The following is a 21,334-nucleotide window of genomic DNA, read 5'->3' on the forward strand; positions in this document are numbered from 1 at the left end:
GATCCAAAAAATATAAGTAAGTTTTTAATTGTAATATCAACGTAAATTTTTCGCGTTTTTAATCGTAATAGGATTCAAATTATAAATTTCATAAAAATAAATTCATGAATATATTTAAATAAAATTTAAATAAAATTTATCTTATATTCTAAAAGTTTTGACTCGAGTTTTAAATTTTGAGAATATTTGATATTAAATATTGTGACAATAAATTCCGTGTTAAAATTTTTAAAACTTTTGACTTCAAATATGCAAAAAGATTAACGTAAAAATAAAAAGGGTAGGTTATTCCGTAGACGCTCAAAGGTTCTCGTTCCTCTCGTTCTAAATATTCCAAGAGAAAGAGTTCTTCACGATATATTCCTTCACATCTATTGTTATATATTTATACGTTATACATACGGGATGAGAGATACGTATATAACGCATAAATGCACAACTAACATATAACGTATCTCACTCATGTGCCTGCTTATATCTTGTTGCGGACTCCAAGTTTGGAATGGCAAAGGCAGTGTTTTGGTGCCATTTTACGAACAATTTTTTATTGGAGCTTTTCTCTGTCTTTCTTTTTTACGCGTATTGAAATACATATATCTTCTCGAAAAATGTGCGGTCATGATAGCCTTGCCACACCAAACCGACATCGAAAGAAAAAAAAAAGTCAATTTTCGCGTTAAATCGCGATTAAATATAAACAAGCACATTGAGCTGAGAATGATTTGACACCAAAACGGAACTGAACCTTTGATCGACACAGACTTGGAAACGCATCAAGAAATAAGGGTTACACATTTCGATATAGTAAGGAATATCTCGTTTATTTTTTTTTTCTTCTTCGAACTCTCGCTCGATCATACAAAATACAGGCACGCAACTTAATTATTATCGTGTATGTATGTGGTGTGTGTGAATGTGTATATGAGGAGGCAAGTGAAAAGGGCAAAGGAAGAATCCTTATGCGCGTACAATAATATATATAATATATATGTATATACATGCATGTATGTATATATATATATATATATATATATATATATATATATAATCATATACATTTGCACATATATATATATAATAATTATTATATATATTTTATAAGATACACATATATAATAATCAAGTCATTGTTCTGTGAATTACGTAGCTTAAGGCGGCACGATTAAAAATTATTCTCATTTTGGCTGCCAAATATTTTTCCGAGTACTAACTAAATCGCGCAACTATCCATTACTTTAAATAAATTATCATTATTATTGTACCAAACTTCTTCCAGATTTAAGTAAAGTTCAAAAGTTGAACTGCTGATATCGTGGAAATAGGATGGAGTCAAATTATCGCGCTTCATCCTATACCCTCCATATTTTTTTCATGTCTCTTGCTCGTGACGCCTGTAGATACATGCGTATGAATAGTTTTAATGTAGCGCACTAGAGAATCGCTTAACCAAAATCAGCTCTTTCCTAATATAATACATTCGTCCGCTTCGTTCATCACGCCGTTTATATAAATCGCTAAGCATACGTGATTGAAAATCTGCCCTAGCTGTCTGCACTTTTCCACATTTTTTAAATTTATAATAAAATATATTCGCAAAAAATAAGAGAACAAAGCGAATTTGAAGTTGAGAAAAGTGCAGCCAGAAGAAAGACAGATCCACTGGTATCTTTACAACAAATAAAAATAAAGTAAGGGAGGGAGGAGAGGAAGGGGGCGACGGGCCAGAGTACAATTTACAACGCTACAAATATTACATGTGTATTGCCCGGTATAACCCGGAGGAAATACATTATCGTAATTATATCGTAATTATGTACAAGAGGATGCGTACTCCTATCCCACATTAACGCTAATGTCTATTTGATTTCTCTTCAATTTTTCTCGTGTGGAATCTTCTCATAGTTCTCAACTTTTCTCATAGAAGCTTTTCTTTCATCTTTGATTTAATTCTTTCGTCAAAATTTTTCTTTTTTGACAAAAATTTTTAATATTTCTTCATATGAAATATATTCATATATAATGCTAGAATTAAAAGCATTCAAAATTTTTCTCATATATCTTCCTTGTAGAATTCTTTAACTCTCTTATAAAAATCACACACGATTATTTTGAAGGGAGAATCAAATAGCCACTAAGCGACAAATACAGGATAAGTACGACTGAAAGACGCGTTATAACCGCGTAATTAATTACAGGCGTTCTAAATACCAGATTTAGTTTCATCATTATCTCATGAAACTTCTTATTTCATATATATCTCTCATTACAATTCCCTCAACATTTATTAACTTAATTATTAAATAACAATTTCATTTTATGTTTAAATTTTACCTTTTTGTGATCTTTATAAAAAATAAACTAATAAATAATTAAATAAAAGATTTAATGAATAATAACAAAAAATTCAGTAAATTTAAATTAAAATAAGCAGGAAATTTTTGTAATTCCAGCATAAATTTAAATTTAAATTTCTTTAAAGAGAAAAGAAAAGGAAAGACTGAATATCTTGTGTTTGTAGCTCTGCTTAATTATATAACAATTGTCTTCGTCATGAAATTAATTTTTTGTATTTTTATTTTTTCAAAATTTTTTAATTTTTATGTAATACTTTAATTGGGTTTTTTTTTTACATCAAGAAAAAATCAAATCTAAAATGCACTCAAATCTACACATAAGAAATGGCTTTTTAATTCATCTCAAATATCTTAAGAAAATAATTTTTATATTTTTTATTTCTTTTTAATATTGTGTAATTAAGTCTGTAAAGAGTCTTTATAGATTTTACACATGAAAGAATATTAATGAAAGAAGCACCGAGATGAGAAATTATCATGCGACAAATGCTCAATATAAATCTGGCAAATCACGCACGTAGTAGGCGGATTAAATAGCAGATAGTAATATTTGACCGATCAGTCGTCAAATAGCAATTGTATTCCTGACGAAGCGACTCGCATCGTCGATGATTATCACAATGACACTTTACCGTGGCTCAAGATATTGCGGAGCTCTTTAATTTTTCGGAGCGCGTCATCGCGACGGCGGAGGAGGAAGGCAAGGGGGAAAGTTGCGAAGAGCGAGATCTTTTCTGCGATGGATCCTCGTCGCTAACACTGTTAGAAACATCCTCATCTTCTAGCGAATTTGATACAGCTCTGGTACGCTTCGTTTCCCTACGTAACTTCTTAGACTTTGAGTCGGATGAGTCACAGCTTTCATGATTTGCTTCTTGCTCTCTCAACAAGTCTGACACTCGAGACACGTGCTCTTTGTCTTGCACCTTCATCTCGCAATTGACTGAATTGGATTTGGACTGATTCGACGAGGATTTGCCACTATTATTTCTTGTCTCCATACTGAGAATAGCCACAACTTTGGCTGTTCTCTGAGGCTTCTCGCAGGACACTGATATCAAACTGGTGGTATTTTCGTTTTCATTGCTCGTTGCTGCTCGCGTTTGCGTTACCTTCGTTTTAAGTGCTGAAGCAAGAGAAGGCAATGGTGATGATAACGACAATGCCGACTTTGCCGAAGAGGTGGAATTCAAGAGCAATCCTGAACGTGTCACTCTGGATACATTTTCAATGTTGTATACCATTTGCTCATTGTTATGATTGGGCGGTATATTAGGTCGGGGTGTGTCTGGACGACGCTTCGTCGAAACTACGACCATTGCCGGGCTCTCTTTCAGGTCCGATTTTATCGATATTGATCGATTACGTCCGAGCAGCATCGGAGGACCTAGCATGCCATTATCCTGGCACTGCTTCGAATTTCGCGTCGCATATTTTTCCCCTCGATTAGGCAATACTGTATCAATTTTCGTAGGTAAATTCACGGTCGACCTCGTGATCGGTCGTGGAAGGGAAGTATCCAGTCGTCGTTTTGGCGTTATTTTTGATGAGTGCGTTGTCATCTCATCACTACTAACTGGAAGTGGAGGTGTCGACGAGTAATTTGTTGACCGTGTGATTCTACTTTGTTCTACAACTGGATGTTGCGAATTATCAATTTTTCGTATTCCTTGGCTTATTTTTGTTTGCGAAACGTTTTTACTTTCCGATGTCAAATCAATCTTGTCGTTTGTTAACCGTGTGTTATTTCCCTCGACGTGATTGTTGACAACCGGAGGAATTTTTGAACTGCGAGTAGTTACACCTCGTTGATTTGCATTCTCCATTTTTCGCGTTTTACATTTGAGTTCATTCAAATTAACTTCGCTTTTTGTTAAAGGCATTAAAAAGTCAGATATATTCAATGCAGCTTCATCGTTTGTTTTTTTTTCCGATACTTGCGACGTGTCTGAATTTTCACTTTTGAAATTAAGTTTTTGATTAGACTTTTGCGTCGGGAATGCCGCTAACTCGACGTCGTTAACAGTTTCATCGCAATTATTTTTATCTTTATTCTCGATCGCATTACCGCAAGTTTCGTCAGTATTTACATTCGTCTTGGAATTTTTCTGCACGATAGAAACACGAGATATCGCAATCGATTTGGAAATAGTATCACTCGCATCAGGACTTCCGTTTCGCATTGCTTTTGATCGTAAAAGTGGAACCGAACGACACGAAGGTGATTCGATGTTTCTTTCCGATTCTCTTGATGCGGCAGCAGCCAATTTCCCGCGTGCGTTATTGCACAGAGAATTAACTGTCGTGCTGAATTCCGACTTGAATTTGGCCGTTGTCTCTTTCGAGCGCTTTAAAGACGCATCCGACTGTACTGTGTTTGAAGGAGACCGAGTATCTCTTGCGCTAACATTCACATCGAGATTCTCCACATCTTCATTGTGATTTACCTCGGACTCAAGCTTTTTATATGTCGTGGATAGTACTTTATGCGAGCATCGCGTTACCTGAACGGAACAGACGGTGATTAAATTGGTACCGTTCATGATTTTCTCGTCACTTTTATCTTTTTCTTTTTTAACGTCTTTATCCATCGTATCATCCGCGTCCAATTCCGTTCTCGTTTGATTCGATTGCGTTTTAGGACTTGGCATCATTGAATCTTGATGTTCATCGACAAGTCGCTGCATATTAGAATTAATAACAGATTGTCCTACACCATTCGAATCAAGAGTGAATGACGCAGAACCTCGATTGTCCTTCGAATACCGCTTATCCTTTGATGAACTACGATCAATCTCTATCGTCTTGGACTCGATCTTCGCATTCTGATCAAAATTAGACACTTTGGCATTCGCATTAATGCGAACGCTTTTCTTACGACACGTATCAATAGACGACGGCGAGGAAAGGGTTTCCTCGGATTTCGCGCGATGAAATTTCTTTCGCTGCCGACGAAAATTAGGCTTTACACCGGGCAGAATGGGACTTACGTCCAGGGTCCAAAGATTAATTTTAACATTCCCGCGAGATCTAGTGCGTGGACTATTCAGATCAAAGTGATTCCGACTACTGGAGCCAGAACCAGCTAGACGGCCTCTTCGTCTTGGAAAACTTCCTCCTCGTTCAGAATCGTCGCGATTATTCGCTCTCCCATCTTCGTTTCCTTCGCTGGCTTCCTCTTCATCACTCTCCTCTTTATCCCCGCCTCCCCCTTCACCACCCTCTCCTTCCTCCTCCTCGCCCTCATCCCCTTGACTCTGACTTTCCGTATGACTCGATTCCTCATCGAGACTATCCTCAACCACGTCCTCCTGCGATTCCGAATCAGAATCTGATTCGGTACTAGTAGTCTCATTTTCGCTTTCCGACGACAATTCGCGCGTGTTTCTCTTTCTATTAGCGCCACGTCTACGTAAACTTCTTCTACTCGGTACTATTAGCCTCTTACTAACTAATCGCCTAGAACCGCTTTTGGCGGCAGTGCTATTAACCTGATTATGCGCATCCTCACGGCCGAACGTTAGCGGCTTCTCGTCGTCATCAGCTAGTCGCATGCGTCGCTCCTCCTCCTCACGCAATGCCCGCAACCGGTCCAGTTCCCACTCCTTCTTCTGTTCCTCGAGCTCCCGTTCGGCTGCGGCCAATTGCGCCGCGGAGAACGCACCCTCGGATTCTTCGACAAACCTCATGGCGTAACGCTCGATTGGAGTTAACTAAATAAAAGATTAGGAAATTATTAATAAAAAAAATTAACATAGTGATAAAAAAGATAAGAAGTAAATGATACAATCCACAAAATGGAGGAAAAAAAAGAAAAAGAAAAGAAGAAAAAAAAAAGAAGAAAGAAAAAAAACAAGATGATTCAATTACGTAATCCAGTGAGTCGGTAAAATTCCGAAAAACACTTGACATACCTGAGCGATCAGATTCTGAACTTCTTGCTCCGCCTTGCTGACCTGCGTGTCATCGGCATCTTCCAACGGAATGTTCTCATCAAACTCGGCAAGATCGGCAACGGCCTCCGCTTTCGCAGTCTTCGCAGCCTGAACGTCGAGATCTTCCTCGGCAGCAGCAAGAGCGCTCTCAAGAGCACCCATCGCTGCCTTCTCTTCTGTATGTTGTCCTGAAAGACCACTTTGAAACGGTCCTGCTGTTATGTCCTTGCTCCAGGCCTTCTCTCGATCACGATTCTGCTCGAGTACTTCAGCCATTCGCGTTGATGCATCATTTTCCGTTTGATCGATGTTAAACAAATCTTGAATGGTAGACTGCAAATAATCTTATCATTACACAAAAAGTAAACAGTAACTGACTATCTTTCAAACCGAAATATATTGACAAAGATTTCGAAAATAAAAAACATTTTATCAAACTCGAAGCGAATAGCACAAATTTTATGAACCTTGTTTAAAACATTGAAGTGATTAAAACATGCTTTGAACTTATAAAATAAATAAAAGAAATTCCTTTAAGAAATAATTTTACATTTCTTGTAAAAATAACAAAAAAATTGTTCTTTTTTTAATAAATACGAAATAAATAAAACTTGATGAGTCGAACAATTTAAATTCTCACTTACACTTTTAAAGTATGCTGTAGTGAAATTGCCGCCTTCAATAGCGAGATCTCCTAACAATCGTTTCTGATTTGCTTTCTTGAGAATATTTTCCTCAACAGTCTTTTCACTAACTAATCTGAAATATAAATAATTGTTTTATATATCATCTTACCACTATGCATTCGCATTTTTGCAATATGATCATTCTAATTAATTTTAAATAATACATTAACATTAAATATTTTTTAAATTAATAAAACAGAAGTTTTTTCTCTTTTAGAAGAAGTTATCAAAAAAAGTTATTTCTTTTAGAACATTTTATTAATTTGCACACCTGTAGATATGTACATCTCGTGTTTGTCCTATTCTGTGGCACCTATCTTGCGCCTGGGCATCCATCGTAGGATTCCAATCGCTATCATAGAATATTACCGTATCTGCCCCCGTAAGATTCACGCCAACACCACCGGATCTCGTCGACAGGATAAAACAAAATATTCGTTTATCGCCGTTAAATCTTTCCATCAAAACCTACATGTCAAATCGTTATCATTATTAACCAATCACATTCTTTTGATTTAATTTTGCGATAAAAATGTCTTCTTGCCCAGATAAAATTTCCTATATGTTTTGTTACGCTTTATAAAAATTATATCATTATTTATATCTTTCAAGACTTTTACAAAAGATTAATATGTTCTCAATCGTGTTTAAAATTCCCTCCCACTCAAAATCAGCAGTTTAAAAGTTTAAACTCGCACAACAAATTGCAAAATATAACATTACCTGACGTTGATCCACCCTAGTGTTGCCGTCTAATCGTAGATATATGTGTCCATGGAAATTCAAGAAGGCTTCTAATACATCCAGCATTCTAGTCATTTGCGTGAATATGAGAACCCGGTGATTTTCAGACTTCAGCTTTCTCAGCAGACGATCCAGCGATTGCAGCTTGCCGCAATCGTACTGGATCAATCTGGCATCGGGAAACTGCGTGAGCATAAGACTCGAAATCGGATGGAACAGGGTCAATTTTGGTGACAGTTGCCGTTGCAATTCAGTCCATAAACGACGTTCATCCCAGAGTTTATGCGGGGGCGGATGGGACACATGAAGTCGAGGCACTGGGGCACGTACAGCTGGCACGTAAACTACATATCTGTACATATGTTAAAAAATAGAAAATTTTTTTATTCCAGAAACAATACAGATGCAATAACAATACAAACGATAAAGGTAACAAAATCTTATTCCTTGCTTAATTGAGATCTTTATTTTAATAAAATGTTGAATTTTTAAATATCAGAGTATTTAACATTGAGAATTAAAAAGAAAAGTTAATATCTATGAAACTTTTGTGAAGGAATTTCATAAATTATAAATGATTTAGTGCATCGGATATTAACCTTTCAAAAATTTCTTTGAGCTCTTCAACAATCTGTTCCGTGCTTTTGATAGCTTCCGCGAGTGCCTCCGTGCGTGAAAAAAATACTTTTCGAGAATGAACCTTCTCGATAGCTGTAGTACAATGCACCCAACCATTGTGCCAACGACAGGCTGTCGCAGGCTTGCCAATTCTTAAAGCCATGAACAAATCTTCACCGTAAAGCGGACATGCCGCGCATCTTCGTTCATTTATATTTGCAATAAGACGCAGTTTGTCCTGTCTTCTTTGCCTTCTTTCCTCCTCCAATTGTGACTGTAATTAAAAATTCAAAATTTAAATATTCGAATTAGAGATAACTTTGTAAAACGTAAGTAAAGTCAATTAAGTAAGATTTAAAGAATTATTTTTTATCAAAAACAAACAAAAGATTAGATCATGGATATCTAAGTTTAAGTATGAATAAGTATAAATATTTAATCACCAAATAAAATTCGGATTTAGGCTGTTCTTTGTTCTGTGTTTTTACGGCCTCCTTCTGAGCCTGTCTAGTGACTATACTGCGTATCGATTGTGGTTGTTGGCTTGTTTGTTGGCCATTGTTTCCACTCGGTGATGATTGTGAGGCGGTTACATTCAGAGGAGGCACTCTCATGACGGGTCGACCACTTGGTGTCGTCACTACTCCGCTGACGACTTTATTCACTGTTGTAGCACCCGAGGTAGATAGACCCATCAGCGACTTGGACAATACCGTAAAACGTGGTCCACTCGATGTCATGACTGGAAACGAAACTGTCAGTACAAAATGGATTACTTCATTTGTTTTATCCATTTGTCACTGCCAATAAATTTACAATGTTTGCAAAAATAATTAAAATGAAAATCGTAAATAAATTACGGAAACAAACCTGTGTTAGTGTTTTGTTGACTCGGCGTCAAGATGATATGTCTGCCGGTGGAAGTTTGAACCAATTGTGCGAAACTGGGCACAGCTATTCTCTGGACGGAATCGCCTTGCTTGACCGTGACGGTTTGCGTCGTCAATCGTTGAATGCCATCTCTGATACTAGCATTTCCCACTGTAATCCTTTGTGCATTTGTCGCTGCCGTGGTCGATGTCACAGTAGTACTTTGTGAATTATGTCCCAATGTTGCCATAGGTATAGCTATTTTACGAGAGAATTTGTTTTATTTTAAATTATTTAAAAAATTTTTTTATATTCGTATATTATATTCTAGATGTCCATATATTTTTAGCAAAATATAATGCAAACATAAATATAATAATCTAAATATATTATTCAAATTTTTGAAAGACTAATTTTGTACGAATATATCCTTAGTTCTAGAATGCTTATAAATGGTAAGACTATAAACAAGCTGGCCCAAGGAACATTTGATCTAGCATCACTGCAAGAGTAATTGTCTAGCGAGAAACTCACATCAACAATTACTGATCGATGATGCATAATTTTATTTATTTTGTGTTTACGTATAATTAAATAGAATATGATTAAAAATAAAATTAATTATATATTCAGACATGCAAATTATAACAAAATTATATTAACAGACAATAGATAAATGGTATTATATTGTATAAAAAAGTATGCAAAATTGAAAAAATTTTGTGATACAAAATGAATCGTCATAAAACTTGATACAGACAGTAGTATAGATAAAATATGAAGAAATCTAATCAAAATCAAATGGTTAAATGAGCGGATCCTGGTCAAAAACCGAAGATGGGTTTGGTGGATGTGGCGATAGTGCTCATTTGCTACTCGTACAATTTCATTTTGGCAATAAAATAACGCTGTTCGTGAATGATCCACGATGTTAATTTTTTCATAAGCTTCATAGGCTTGGAGAACAAAAAAATGTAAAAACGTTGAGAAAACTAAAAATTTCGAAATGATTAATCTGCGAACTCTGAAAAGAACTTTTTGCAGAAGACCGATAACGGAAAAGAGTATAACGAGATGGTGGTAATAAAGAATTACTGCACTCGCACACATTTACTCTATTAATTGTCAACGATTATTTAGTGCCATTCACGAACAATTTATTCTATTGCCAAGTCAAATTGTATGACTGACAAATAGGCACACAATCACTGGATCTATTTTCGAGTTTAGAATCCATTTATTTAATCATTCGATTTTAGTTCGATTTTTTTATATTTTATATTTATATCTCATATTATGTCTATGTTTCATTGACAATTGGTTTTATACATTAACTTGAGAATGAAATTTTCTATGTTTCTAATGACACTTTAGATATTAACATAGAAAATTTTCCCAATTTTGCATATTCCCTTGAGAACGTTATGAATTACAAAATAAAAAAAATCTGTCAATCTAGAGAAGCATTTTTTTTTAAATGTAAGCGATTAAAAATAAACATTTTTTGCAATTTATATTTATTCAACAAAAATTTCACATAAAAATTAAATAAAAAAATAGTAACTAAGAAAATTTAAATATTTTTTGTACAAACAAAAAAAATGTAATAGAAAATAATTCCATAAGTTAAATTAAATCCATAAGTGGAAATTTGCACACATTTACACGATTTAAAAGTAAGATGCTAAAAAAAGACAAAATAAAAAAATGAAATTTGTTTACCTTTCACGCTGCCTTGATGCGGCACTAGTTGCAGAGAATATCCTTGCAATTGTTGACCACTCGCAACTCTCAGTGTAACACCTAAGAATAATATTTATTACATTTTTGTTCAACTCATAATATGCATATGCATTATATAACTTTAATAATAATAATAATAAAATAAAAAAAAAAACAACTGATTAAAAATATTTACAATTGGATGCATTAACATTGTTTAATATATTTGCATTTTAATAAGAATACTTCACAATTTATCAATTTTTTAATTCTTTTTGTCAATACAAAATAATTAAAATATTATATAAAAGTTAGTATGTAACTAACTATGAAAAAGTGTTTTTTAAATATCACAGAAAAATTGTATTAAATGCATCTAATTGTTTTTGTTAATTTAAATTTTGTTCTTTAATTTAAAATAAATTGTAATATAACGATATCTTTTTATTTTAAATATAGTCAATAATTTAATTAAAAAATTTTTAAACATAAAATTACAAACAAACTTTATATTGCATTATATATACATATATATATACACACACACAATCCTGTTAAATTTCTTCACTTGTAGCCCGGGATAAGGTTTTCTCACGTTTCTTCACAATTCCATCTATTCAATTGCGTTAATTCTTTCATGACCAATAAATATATTTTATTTCTTTTTTTTTATTATTATTAGATTTCTTTTTGTCATTAGGTTTGTTAATAACAAATCCTAAAGCAATCAATAGAAGTATAGAATTCCTATAATTTTTTTATGATAATCCTCAATTTATTTAAAAAATTATATTTCTATATACATATATATCTATTTCTATGTATCTATTTATATACATATATATATATATATATATTTTTTTTTTATATATATTTTGTAACATGTGCATACATACACTATCAATTTATTTTTCTTTTATAACAATATTGAAGTATATAGTTATTATATTTTAAATTTAGTATCTATTTAGTATCTATGTTGAGATTGGCAAAATATAATTTTGCTACTGATGACAAATTGGCCATGAAAGTGTTAACGACTAACGCTATAAGATATGATAGCATTGTCCTGAACCTACCTTGTCCCGGACCAGTCTGGCTGGTATTTAATGACTTTATCAAGGGGGACGTACCCACTCTTGGCGTGGGTAATACGCCAGCCAGATTCTTTAGCCTGGTCTGCGTTTGTTGTTGTTGTTGTTGTTGCTGTTGCGGCTTTGTTTGGTTTGACAATCTAACGTTGATCTTGACCCGGCCAGATGGACATCTTGGCGCTGGTTCAGGTTGATTATCTATCTCCTCTATAAGTTTTTTAGGCGTCCGCAGTCGATTTACTCTGTGTGCAACGAATGCACTCAGCGTCAACTCCAAATCTAACAGCAAAAGATTCAGGCTAAACAGTTGGATGTGCTGCAAAATCAAATCACAGTTTGCAGAGATCGATTAAGTTGTTTCAGTTTCAATAATAAATTATAAAAGGTATTGTGTTTATTATTTTACCTTAAATGGATCGTAATCGAGTGCACTCCAAACTAACGAGGCGGTCACAAACTCAATTGCTTCCATTTGAAATGGCGAAACAGTTGGTCGCACCTCGAACAAGTTTGGATGATTACACACTTTTCGCAGTTGCATTAATACATTAATCACACTCATTAAATTTCCACTGGCAAGTGTTTCCTTCGTCCTTTAATGATATAATAAATCGTCATTACAAAACTCACTTAATAATTTTATAATATAAAAATATTTTGTGATATTTTTCCTATACAATATCTTTCTATATTGTATTAAAAATATACACTTTTATTTATTCGTGTTAATATAAAATATATAAAAACTGACAAGGACATTTTTTGAAAAAAAGAGAAATATTTCCTTATTTTCAATATAGTATTAAGAAATTTACTTACATAGCTCTCGACATAAAATCATCATATAGAAATCTCTGACGTTTCGACAAACGGCACATGACCACATGCTCATATTTCTTTGGCAATTGCTTTTCCACTTCAGTTTTCAATCGTCTTAAAAGAAATGGCCGCAACACCTACGGAAAATGTTATTTATTAAATATGCTATATGAAAGTAAGCTATATGATATATTTAAATTGTATTTCTAAATTAAAATAAAATTGGATTCTTTTAATAATGTCATGAATTAAATTAAAGAAAAAAAGAAAAGAAAAAGGAAAAAAAAAAGAAAAAAGATGAGAAAAGATTAAAAAAAACTACGTACAGACCTTATGCAGACGACGGATTATGTTCTCGTTGTATTCACTGTTTCCTTCGATCATGCCTGTGACAGGATTGCTAAACCATTCTTTAAATTCGCGATGAGACTGAAATACATTAGGCATAAGAAAGTGCATGAGCGACCACAGTTCCATTAAATTATTTTGAAGAGGTGTGCCAGTAAGAAGTAGTCTCCTGTAGCAGATAACAACAAATATTGCATAATGCTTCAATTGTTCAATTATTGTAAAACAATTTCTATTACTTTCAATTAAATAAATTAATATAGAAGTGCTATAAGTACTATATAAAATCATTCTTTCTAAATCTTAATAAATTAATATAAAATTAATATAAATATAATTTTATAATTTAAGACTCGAAAAATTAATATATTAAATATTTCGCTTTTAATTGTATATATAAATATTATCTTTCTTAAAGTATGAATCAAAGTGTACTATATTTAGAACTCCAAATATATAATAATATAATAAATTACTTACCGTTGTGTTTGGAAGTTTAAAAGCAACTGCCATCTTTGCGATTTGAAATTCTTGATATTCTGTGCCTCGTCTAAAATGAGATATTTCCATTTTTTCCGTCTAAAGCTTTGATGATCCTGTATTACTAATTTATAAGATGTAATGCATATATGGAAGGCGTTTGGTTTTGTCCAACCTATAAAGAAAAAAATAAAGTATTTTATATAAATTTAAGTAATTACTGTATGATTATAATTAATAAATTAATAATTAGTATTATTTCTCCAGACAGGATTCGTATATCAAATAATGATCGATTTTTGACACACGAGTTTTAATGGAGAATTTTGCTATCTCGCTGTATAATTAAACAGACACCGTCACTTAGAACTAATGCCTGTTGTCGGCAGCGAGCAAAATCACAAATTAAGTTAAAGAGAAAATAGAAAATTTTATATATAAAAAAAACATAATATTGTTATTTATTACTAAAAGTCTCATCAGATAATTATATAATCGAAGCAAAATCTTAAAAAATTGATACAACAGATAAAATAAGAAATTAATAATAATAGATAAGGCTCTGTAATAAATAAATAAAGAAAAAAAGATGTAAAAAAGGATTATTCGAGCCAAAACTAGATGACAATACTAAATATATTTTAATAAATATTACTGTATACAGAAAAATTCATAACGCATATGGTTAATATGTTTTTCTATAAACAGTAATATTTGTCAAAATATGACTCAAATAGTATTGTTTTATATTCTTAATGAAATAAAAGATAAATGTTTAGCAAGAGATAAATATTTAAACTGATTATATCATATTATTACCTGTTCTCTTTTGTTTCCTTTCTTTCTGTGTACCATAATATGTCAGTATTTTAAATCCTGGGCACCATTTTTTGCATTCCATTTCCCAATTAAGCATTACAGAAGTTGGCACGATTATGAGATGTGGCCCCCAATTTCCTTTCTCACAGGCCAGATGTGCTAACAGTGCAATGGTTTGTATAGTTTTACCTAGACCCATTTCGTCAGCCAAAATGCCATTCAACTTTCTTTCATACATAGTGACAAGCCAGTCCAAACCTATGTGTTGATATTCTCGAAGAGAATGTTTCAGAAGAAAAGGTATTTTAGTAACAACCTGAAAATAAACATGACATTAATAAATATAAAGAAAAACATAAAAAATAAAGAAACAAATAGATGTCTGTACAAAAAGATGTCTTGCTTTATAATTTTTTAACAAATTTAATTTTAATAAAATTCTTTCAAGTTAAAGCTAATTTTTTAATAAAAATCAAGAAACTTCTAATTATTTACATCAGATTTATAATGTAATATTTAATTTGTAAAGGATTTCTTATTTAAAGATTGGAAAATTACTTTTAATATTAAAAAAAATTAGAGATTAATATAAGGGTAAAATATATGTACATTTGAATTTTAATTATCAATTCTGTAGTGATTATTTTCAAGAATAAAAAAGATATATATGCTTATTCATGAGAAAATTATCACTGTTAATTTTCCTTTCATAAATAGTGATGAACAATATTATTATTTCATCACTTTGGATTGAAAGGATTATTTAAGAAGCATCATTGAAATGTTTTAATCGTTCAAAATAATTAAAATAAAGAAACAAAAATTTATATATGTATATTTTATATTTCTAGTTTAACAAAACACAACAAAATATAAACTCAAACTTACACTAGTAGTGAGTAATGTATTTCCTTTAGGTTGAATACTCTCAGCCAATGCAGCAACGTTATCCATTTCATTATGAGCGTCCGAATGATCGACTTCTGAGATCTGAAACATAATGAAAAATAATCATATTCATATGAAAATTGGAAAGATATCTATACATAACGATAATAAAAAAGATTAATAAAAAAGTATATAATCTTTGAAATTTTCTCAGACAAATGCCTCTATTTTACAGCACAGAAAGCAATCGAGATAAATGAGAACCAAATATCTCGTACTGTCAGTTAATGGTAATAATGTCATCACTGTAATTTATATAAAAATAGTAATATACATAAATATATATAATTTATAATTAAATAATATTCGTATTGTTATACAATATAGAAAAGAATAATTACTCACTCTACTGTCCGATTGTTTTTCCGCAGAGGGATCTTCGAGAAGTGATTGAAGTCCCACATCAGTTTCAGTATCGCTCTGAGTCCGAGTCTCTTCTTCATCGCTATCGCGATCACTCTCCTCGCTTTCACTTTCGCTACTGGTCACTTGATCTTCGATCTCCTGTGTCGCCTCTTTGTCACCATTCTCTTTATCTGTACCTAGAAAAGAAAGAACATTAGACATATATATCTATTTGTTTCATTCTTTTAATAATATCATCTTTCGTTCTTTTAATAATATGCATCTTTTAAATTTTCTCAGACAAATGCCTCGTTTCACAGCACGGAAAGTAATCGAGATAAATGAAAACCAAATATCTCATACTATCAGTTGACGGTAAGAATGTCATCATTGTGATAAATTATGCAAAAATGTATATAATATTGTACTTCTATATAACAAAAATACATATGCACACAATAATTTGTAAAAAGTTATTTTGCGTTTTGAATTGCTGATATTTCAGAAATTGATTTATCTTTTATTGATTTATCATTTTCTATAAAGAATAAAATAAATAAGAATAATCTAAAACACATAATTATAAAGAAGCGTATTTGATTTAATTTCATAATTCAGAAATAATACAAATAATATTTAATATAAAGATCTTTTAAAGGTAATTTTTATTAAAAATCTACCTTCAGCCTCTTCGTCTATGTCCATCAAGACATCCGACATATTTGCATATTTGGCCGCAAGTTCATCGATGGACATTTCATTATCAGCCTATAAACACATTTTTTATTTAAATCTAGTAAGAATAATTTATGACCATTATCCAATTACTTTTAATAACATAGAAAATTATATATATATATACATATATATATATATGTATGTATATATATATATATACCTTAAGTTCGTCGAGTTCCTGTTTATGATCAATATCTCCTTCAAGTCTTTCTTCTTCCATAATAGTATCTTCTTCATCTGATGATTCACCAGATGCTGCAATAAAATCCGTATCTGCATCAATCGCTTCCTCGTTTTCCTGTAACAAAAATTGTGATAATATTTTACTTTCTAGGGACAAGTTTAATGGAATTCTAGAATTAATTTAAAAAATTTAAATAGTTCTAAAAATTAATACTATTTAAATATCAATTTTTTATTATTAATTTATATTATATATCGATATATAAAAAGTACTATATAAAAAGATAGGTAGGCAAATATATATTTTACTTATATTGATAAACATACATTTTGCTCCTCTACATCCATTGTGTATTGCGGAGATAAGCTTCTATTACGATTCTCTAAATAATTTGGTGGTAAATCTTTCAAAAGATCTTCTAGAGGTATTTCTGATTCTTTCTTTAACAATTCTACTTCTTCCTTATGATTAGTCGTTAATTTCATTTCTTCTTCAGCCTTAGCTATAGTCTCCTCATCATCATCTGAACTCTGATTTGGTTGAAATTCCTCTATAATTGAATGGAAATATTAATATAAATCATAATGAAAATATCAATCATAATAAATTCATAAAAATTAAAGTGGATAGTAAATTATAATAAATAATTATAATAAATTTAAAAATAAATAATCTATATATTAAAATATAATAATTAAAATAATTTACATTGTTAATATAGTTTATCGTATCATTTAATCAATATAATTAATATTTGTCTCATATTTAAAATTAAAATAATTTATATGCAACTCAATATGTTTAATTTGTACAATTAATTTATGAAATATCTAGTATATACAATTTCATTAAATTGATTTATAAAGCTCCAGATTGACAAAAACAGTATCAGTAATCATTTTAAATTTGAAATCATCCTTGTTAAAATCTTATTAAAATTATCTTCACATATCTGAAAGTTTTGTAATTATTCTAGCGATTCACGTTCGAATATACATTTAATGCTATTTCTTATTAATCGATTTTTTTTTTGTCGCGTACATGAGATTATTGGAAAATTTGTCTTATTTGTATTAGTCTATGATGTTCTAATTTTGCGAACACTATCTTACATTAATTTTATGACACGTGATGACATAATTTGCCATATATCTTGTTAAACACTGAGAATGATCTAATACAAATCGAAATATTTATTTTTTAACACATTATTCGGTTTATAATTTTAATAAATATATTTAGCACGTAATATATCTAACTCGGCTTATATGTTCTTTCTTATCCCATTATTTAAAAATTAATTTTATTGTAAATTAAACGTACCGTCGGAATGAGATTTTCCTAATGGAACTGGCGAAGAAATACGTGAACTATTCATGGAGGCTGGAATACTCTGTAGACCATCGGTTTTGTTGAGACCTTCTGTCAGCCATGTGGAATATTTCTCTGTTTGACCCACGATAAAATTTAAATGTTGATCCAACGCTTTCTTTCGTTTTTCTTCCAGTCTTGTTTGCTGTTTATATTCCACCAACTATCAACAAATTGTGATTACAAGAGTTATCATATCAACAATTTCAATTGAATAATGCATTATACAAATGTAATTTAATATTATTTATTTCTACTAATGTAGATTAACTTTATTCTCGGTTTAAATTTATTCTTTACCTTTTTCTAATTTTTCGATTTAAAAAAAGTTAAATCGAGATTAAAGTTCATCTATATTGGTAGAAATGGACATGAATGTCCTATGCTATTCTTTGGTTGAATTTAGAAAAAAACCAAACAACCATACACAAGCACAGACTTTGCTGTTCCCACAACGAGCACACGCTTCCGATAAAAATACATCAAGAAGGTCGGCTTAATTAGTGTGGGGTAATAAAAAAATTAAATCAATATAACTTGAAAGAAATATAAAAGTTTAAAAAAGGATTTTTTCATTGATTTGAATTAATGAAATAATTGATCATCAAAATTCTTAATTTTAACTGTTACTCACTTTTTCAACATTGGTCCAAAAAGTTTTGATTTCCTTAGCCACCAGACTGGCGATCTTCTTCAGTCGAAGCTCCTGCGATTTCTCAGCCTTTTGCGCTTGAATCGCCTTCTCTTGAAAGTATTTCTGCACCATTCTCGCGCACTTCTTTGCTGCTGCTTTCTTCCATTTACGTTCCTGGGCGAAGTCAGCAGCCAACCAAACCATTTCCTCCAGCAGATAATCCCAATGAGCTTTGGTTCGAGTCGGTTCTTGTACCTTAGGTAATCGTCGTTCCGACCATAATCCTTCGCGTTGCAGCTCCGCAATCCTTTGCATTACGTATGCCTCCTATATTCCGATAATCGTAATCATTAGCATAAAGTATAAATTTCAACATAATAAAGATATATTCAATCTCCCCAAAAAGAAAATGTATATATTAAATGTATTATTATAATCTCATAATAAAATAATTTAGTAAACTAAAATTTTTCAATAAATACATATATATATTTAAACTAATGTACTATTGTACAAACTACAAATAAAGATTCGTGGCATATCTTCGTCTATCTTCGACAAAATTTTGAGCATCTATTTTTTTTTAATTTAATTAAATAAATTTAAAATTAAACAAATTCAATAAACCGTTTCTAAATTTTCTCAACTAAATCGTTTACTTACGAAGCCGAAAAACTGTCGAACGACATATCTAATTTCCTTCAATAATATTTTAATAATAATTAAAAATCTATAAGAAATTTTGATTACAAAAAATATTATTTCAGGAACCTTGAGAGCACGAGTGGCATAGTAGACAGCGCATTGTCTAGTGCTAGAGATCCCGAACTCGAGTCCCGATAGGACCAAAATATTTTCATACGCCCGTATCTCTTTTCGACAGTCTGGCAAATCACGAGTATTCTTGCCCACAGAACCTTCTCAAAAATTTGCCGTTCGGAACCGGCGTTAAAAAATAGGTCCCATATGCCTGTGCATCACCTACATGTGCACCACAGGCATATGAGAATAGAACAGAAAAAATAAAAATAAAAATCCTAAAAGCCTCTATGAAAGTAAAAAAAGAAGAAAAATCGAATCCTAAATTTTTCGCTTTCCGGACAGATATCTTTTCCTTCAACTATTGAGACATTTACCGCAATAATCGAATAAGTAATAGAAAGAACGTCTGTACTACCAATGTAATATAAATACATATATATTTATTGATATGCAGACAATAAAAATTCGCGCATATACGAGCAAGATCTTGAGCGCCTATTTTTTTTTACTATGTTTTTCAAATCAATAAGTAAATAGCTTATAGTTGTCAACGAAAGTTTAGAAATAATTTATTAAATTTATTTAATTAAATTATTAAAATTATTTAATTAAATTTCAAAAGATAGGTGCCCTTATCCGACCATATATGTCGCGAATCTCTATTATTTAAAATTTTTAATTTAAAATTGGTTAAAAAGCAAACAACGTAATTAGCTCGTCCATAAATAATTCAAATCAATACGAGCGCATATTTAATGAGATACCAAATGTTCCTGTATCTTTTATACGAAATGATAATATTAAAAGTCAATCATAGCAATCACCTGCTTAGCTTTTTCTACAATTTGCTCCTGATTGTTCGTGATATCACAGGAAGTAATTATAGTAGTGGGTGTAGACAATTTAACGAGCTTAACAATTGGTTGAGGATTGCTGAGTGCAGTTGTCATAGGCGTTTTTGGGGTGGCGACAGTGGTTGACAACGAGGATTTCTCCACCACTGGATTCGTGACTGTAGTCACCGGTTTCGTATCCGCAACTGCTGATGTTCCACCTGAAACAATAATATAGTTTTAAAGTTGTTACAATAACAAATAATTTAAGTTATAGTATATAAGTCAAAATGTAAATCCAAGAGTTAAATGCGACAATAGCGTATACATCGATAAATAATATAGTTGCTAAAAAACCAAACAATATATATTAATTTCTTAAAAACTATATTTTATTTTTGACTTAAAAATTTTAAACAATTGATATTTAATAATTTTCTTCTAAAAACATTTTTAAACCTATTTGCAAAAACACATTAACTTATAATATATATAAACAATATAGTAAACAATATCTTTACTCAATAATTTTTATTATTCTAATGCAATAAAATATCTAATAAAATTAATAAGATCTTGGTTGATTTATATAAAGTGACAATAACTCAAATTGTTGCTAATAATGAAATTAATTGATGTTAATGATAAGAATAAAATAAAAATAATAATTAAACTATTTTTAAAGTTACATTTTTATAAAGAAAATCTACAATATCTTTAAATTCTTTTTCTCAATACAGAAATATTTCAATACATTTAAATTAAAAATGATAGATTCAATACAAATAGTAAGTTTAATAGATGATAAATCTTTAATAACATAGTTTCACAGTACAGGCAAGAGATAATACCTATACGATTAATAATAATAACTACCACAAAGCAAGAAAAGACTTTCAAGTACGCCAATTAAAATAAATCGCTTCCATTTCCTGCGATGTAGATATATATATATATATGTGTGTGTGTGTGTGTGTGTGTGTGTGTGTGTGTGTGTGTGTGTGTGTAAATATGCATATGCGCATATGTA

The 21,334-nt window shown here is 31.2% G+C and overlaps 1 protein-coding gene across 6 annotated transcripts in view; it reads right to left on the bottom strand.

Moving 5' to 3' along the window:
* Positions 1–802: 802 nt before the first annotated feature.
* LOC105433135 (domino) overlaps positions 803–21,334 on the bottom strand; it is a 28,528-nt gene continuing 7,996 nt past the window's right edge. For 4 of the 6 annotated variants that reach the window (XM_089083313.1, XM_089083312.1, XM_089083317.1 and 1 more), the window contains 23 exons: positions 20,296–20,525; positions 18,710–19,036; positions 18,028–18,238; positions 17,031–17,254; positions 16,681–16,818; positions 16,463–16,550; positions 15,783–15,979; positions 15,378–15,479; positions 14,490–14,805; positions 13,671–13,845; positions 13,173–13,359; positions 12,843–12,979; positions 12,430–12,616; positions 12,009–12,339; positions 10,930–11,010; positions 9,208–9,465; positions 8,781–9,091; positions 8,319–8,611; positions 7,699–8,071; positions 7,247–7,443; positions 6,934–7,048; positions 6,269–6,622; positions 803–6,067 (listed from right to left, as the gene is read on the bottom strand). In XM_089083313.1, the coding sequence (XP_088939439.1) occupies positions 2,993–6,067; positions 6,269–6,622; positions 6,934–7,048; positions 7,247–7,443; positions 7,699–8,071; positions 8,319–8,611; positions 8,781–9,091; positions 9,208–9,465; positions 10,930–11,010; positions 12,009–12,339; positions 12,430–12,616; positions 12,843–12,979; positions 13,173–13,359; positions 13,671–13,845; positions 14,490–14,805; positions 15,378–15,479; positions 15,783–15,979; positions 16,463–16,550; positions 16,681–16,818; positions 17,031–17,254; positions 18,028–18,238; positions 18,710–19,036; positions 20,296–20,525 (7,907 nt within the window). In that variant the 3' untranslated portion in view covers positions 803–2,992. The remainder of the gene's footprint in view (positions 6,068–6,268; positions 6,623–6,933; positions 7,049–7,246; positions 7,444–7,698; positions 8,072–8,318; positions 8,612–8,780; positions 9,092–9,207; positions 9,466–10,929; positions 11,011–12,008; positions 12,340–12,429; positions 12,617–12,842; positions 12,980–13,172; positions 13,360–13,670; positions 13,846–14,489; positions 14,806–15,377; positions 15,480–15,782; positions 15,980–16,462; positions 16,551–16,680; positions 16,819–17,030; positions 17,255–18,027; positions 18,239–18,709; positions 19,037–20,295; positions 20,526–21,334) is intronic. The other 2 variants (XM_089083315.1, XM_089083316.1) reach the window with 2 other exon arrangements.

Source organism: Pogonomyrmex barbatus, unplaced genomic scaffold (genome assembly GCF_055798465.1).
Source record: "Pogonomyrmex barbatus isolate J1 unplaced genomic scaffold, ASM5579846v1 scaffold7, whole genome shotgun sequence".
In the NCBI taxonomy this organism is placed as follows: Eukaryota; Metazoa; Arthropoda; class Insecta; order Hymenoptera; family Formicidae; genus Pogonomyrmex; species Pogonomyrmex barbatus.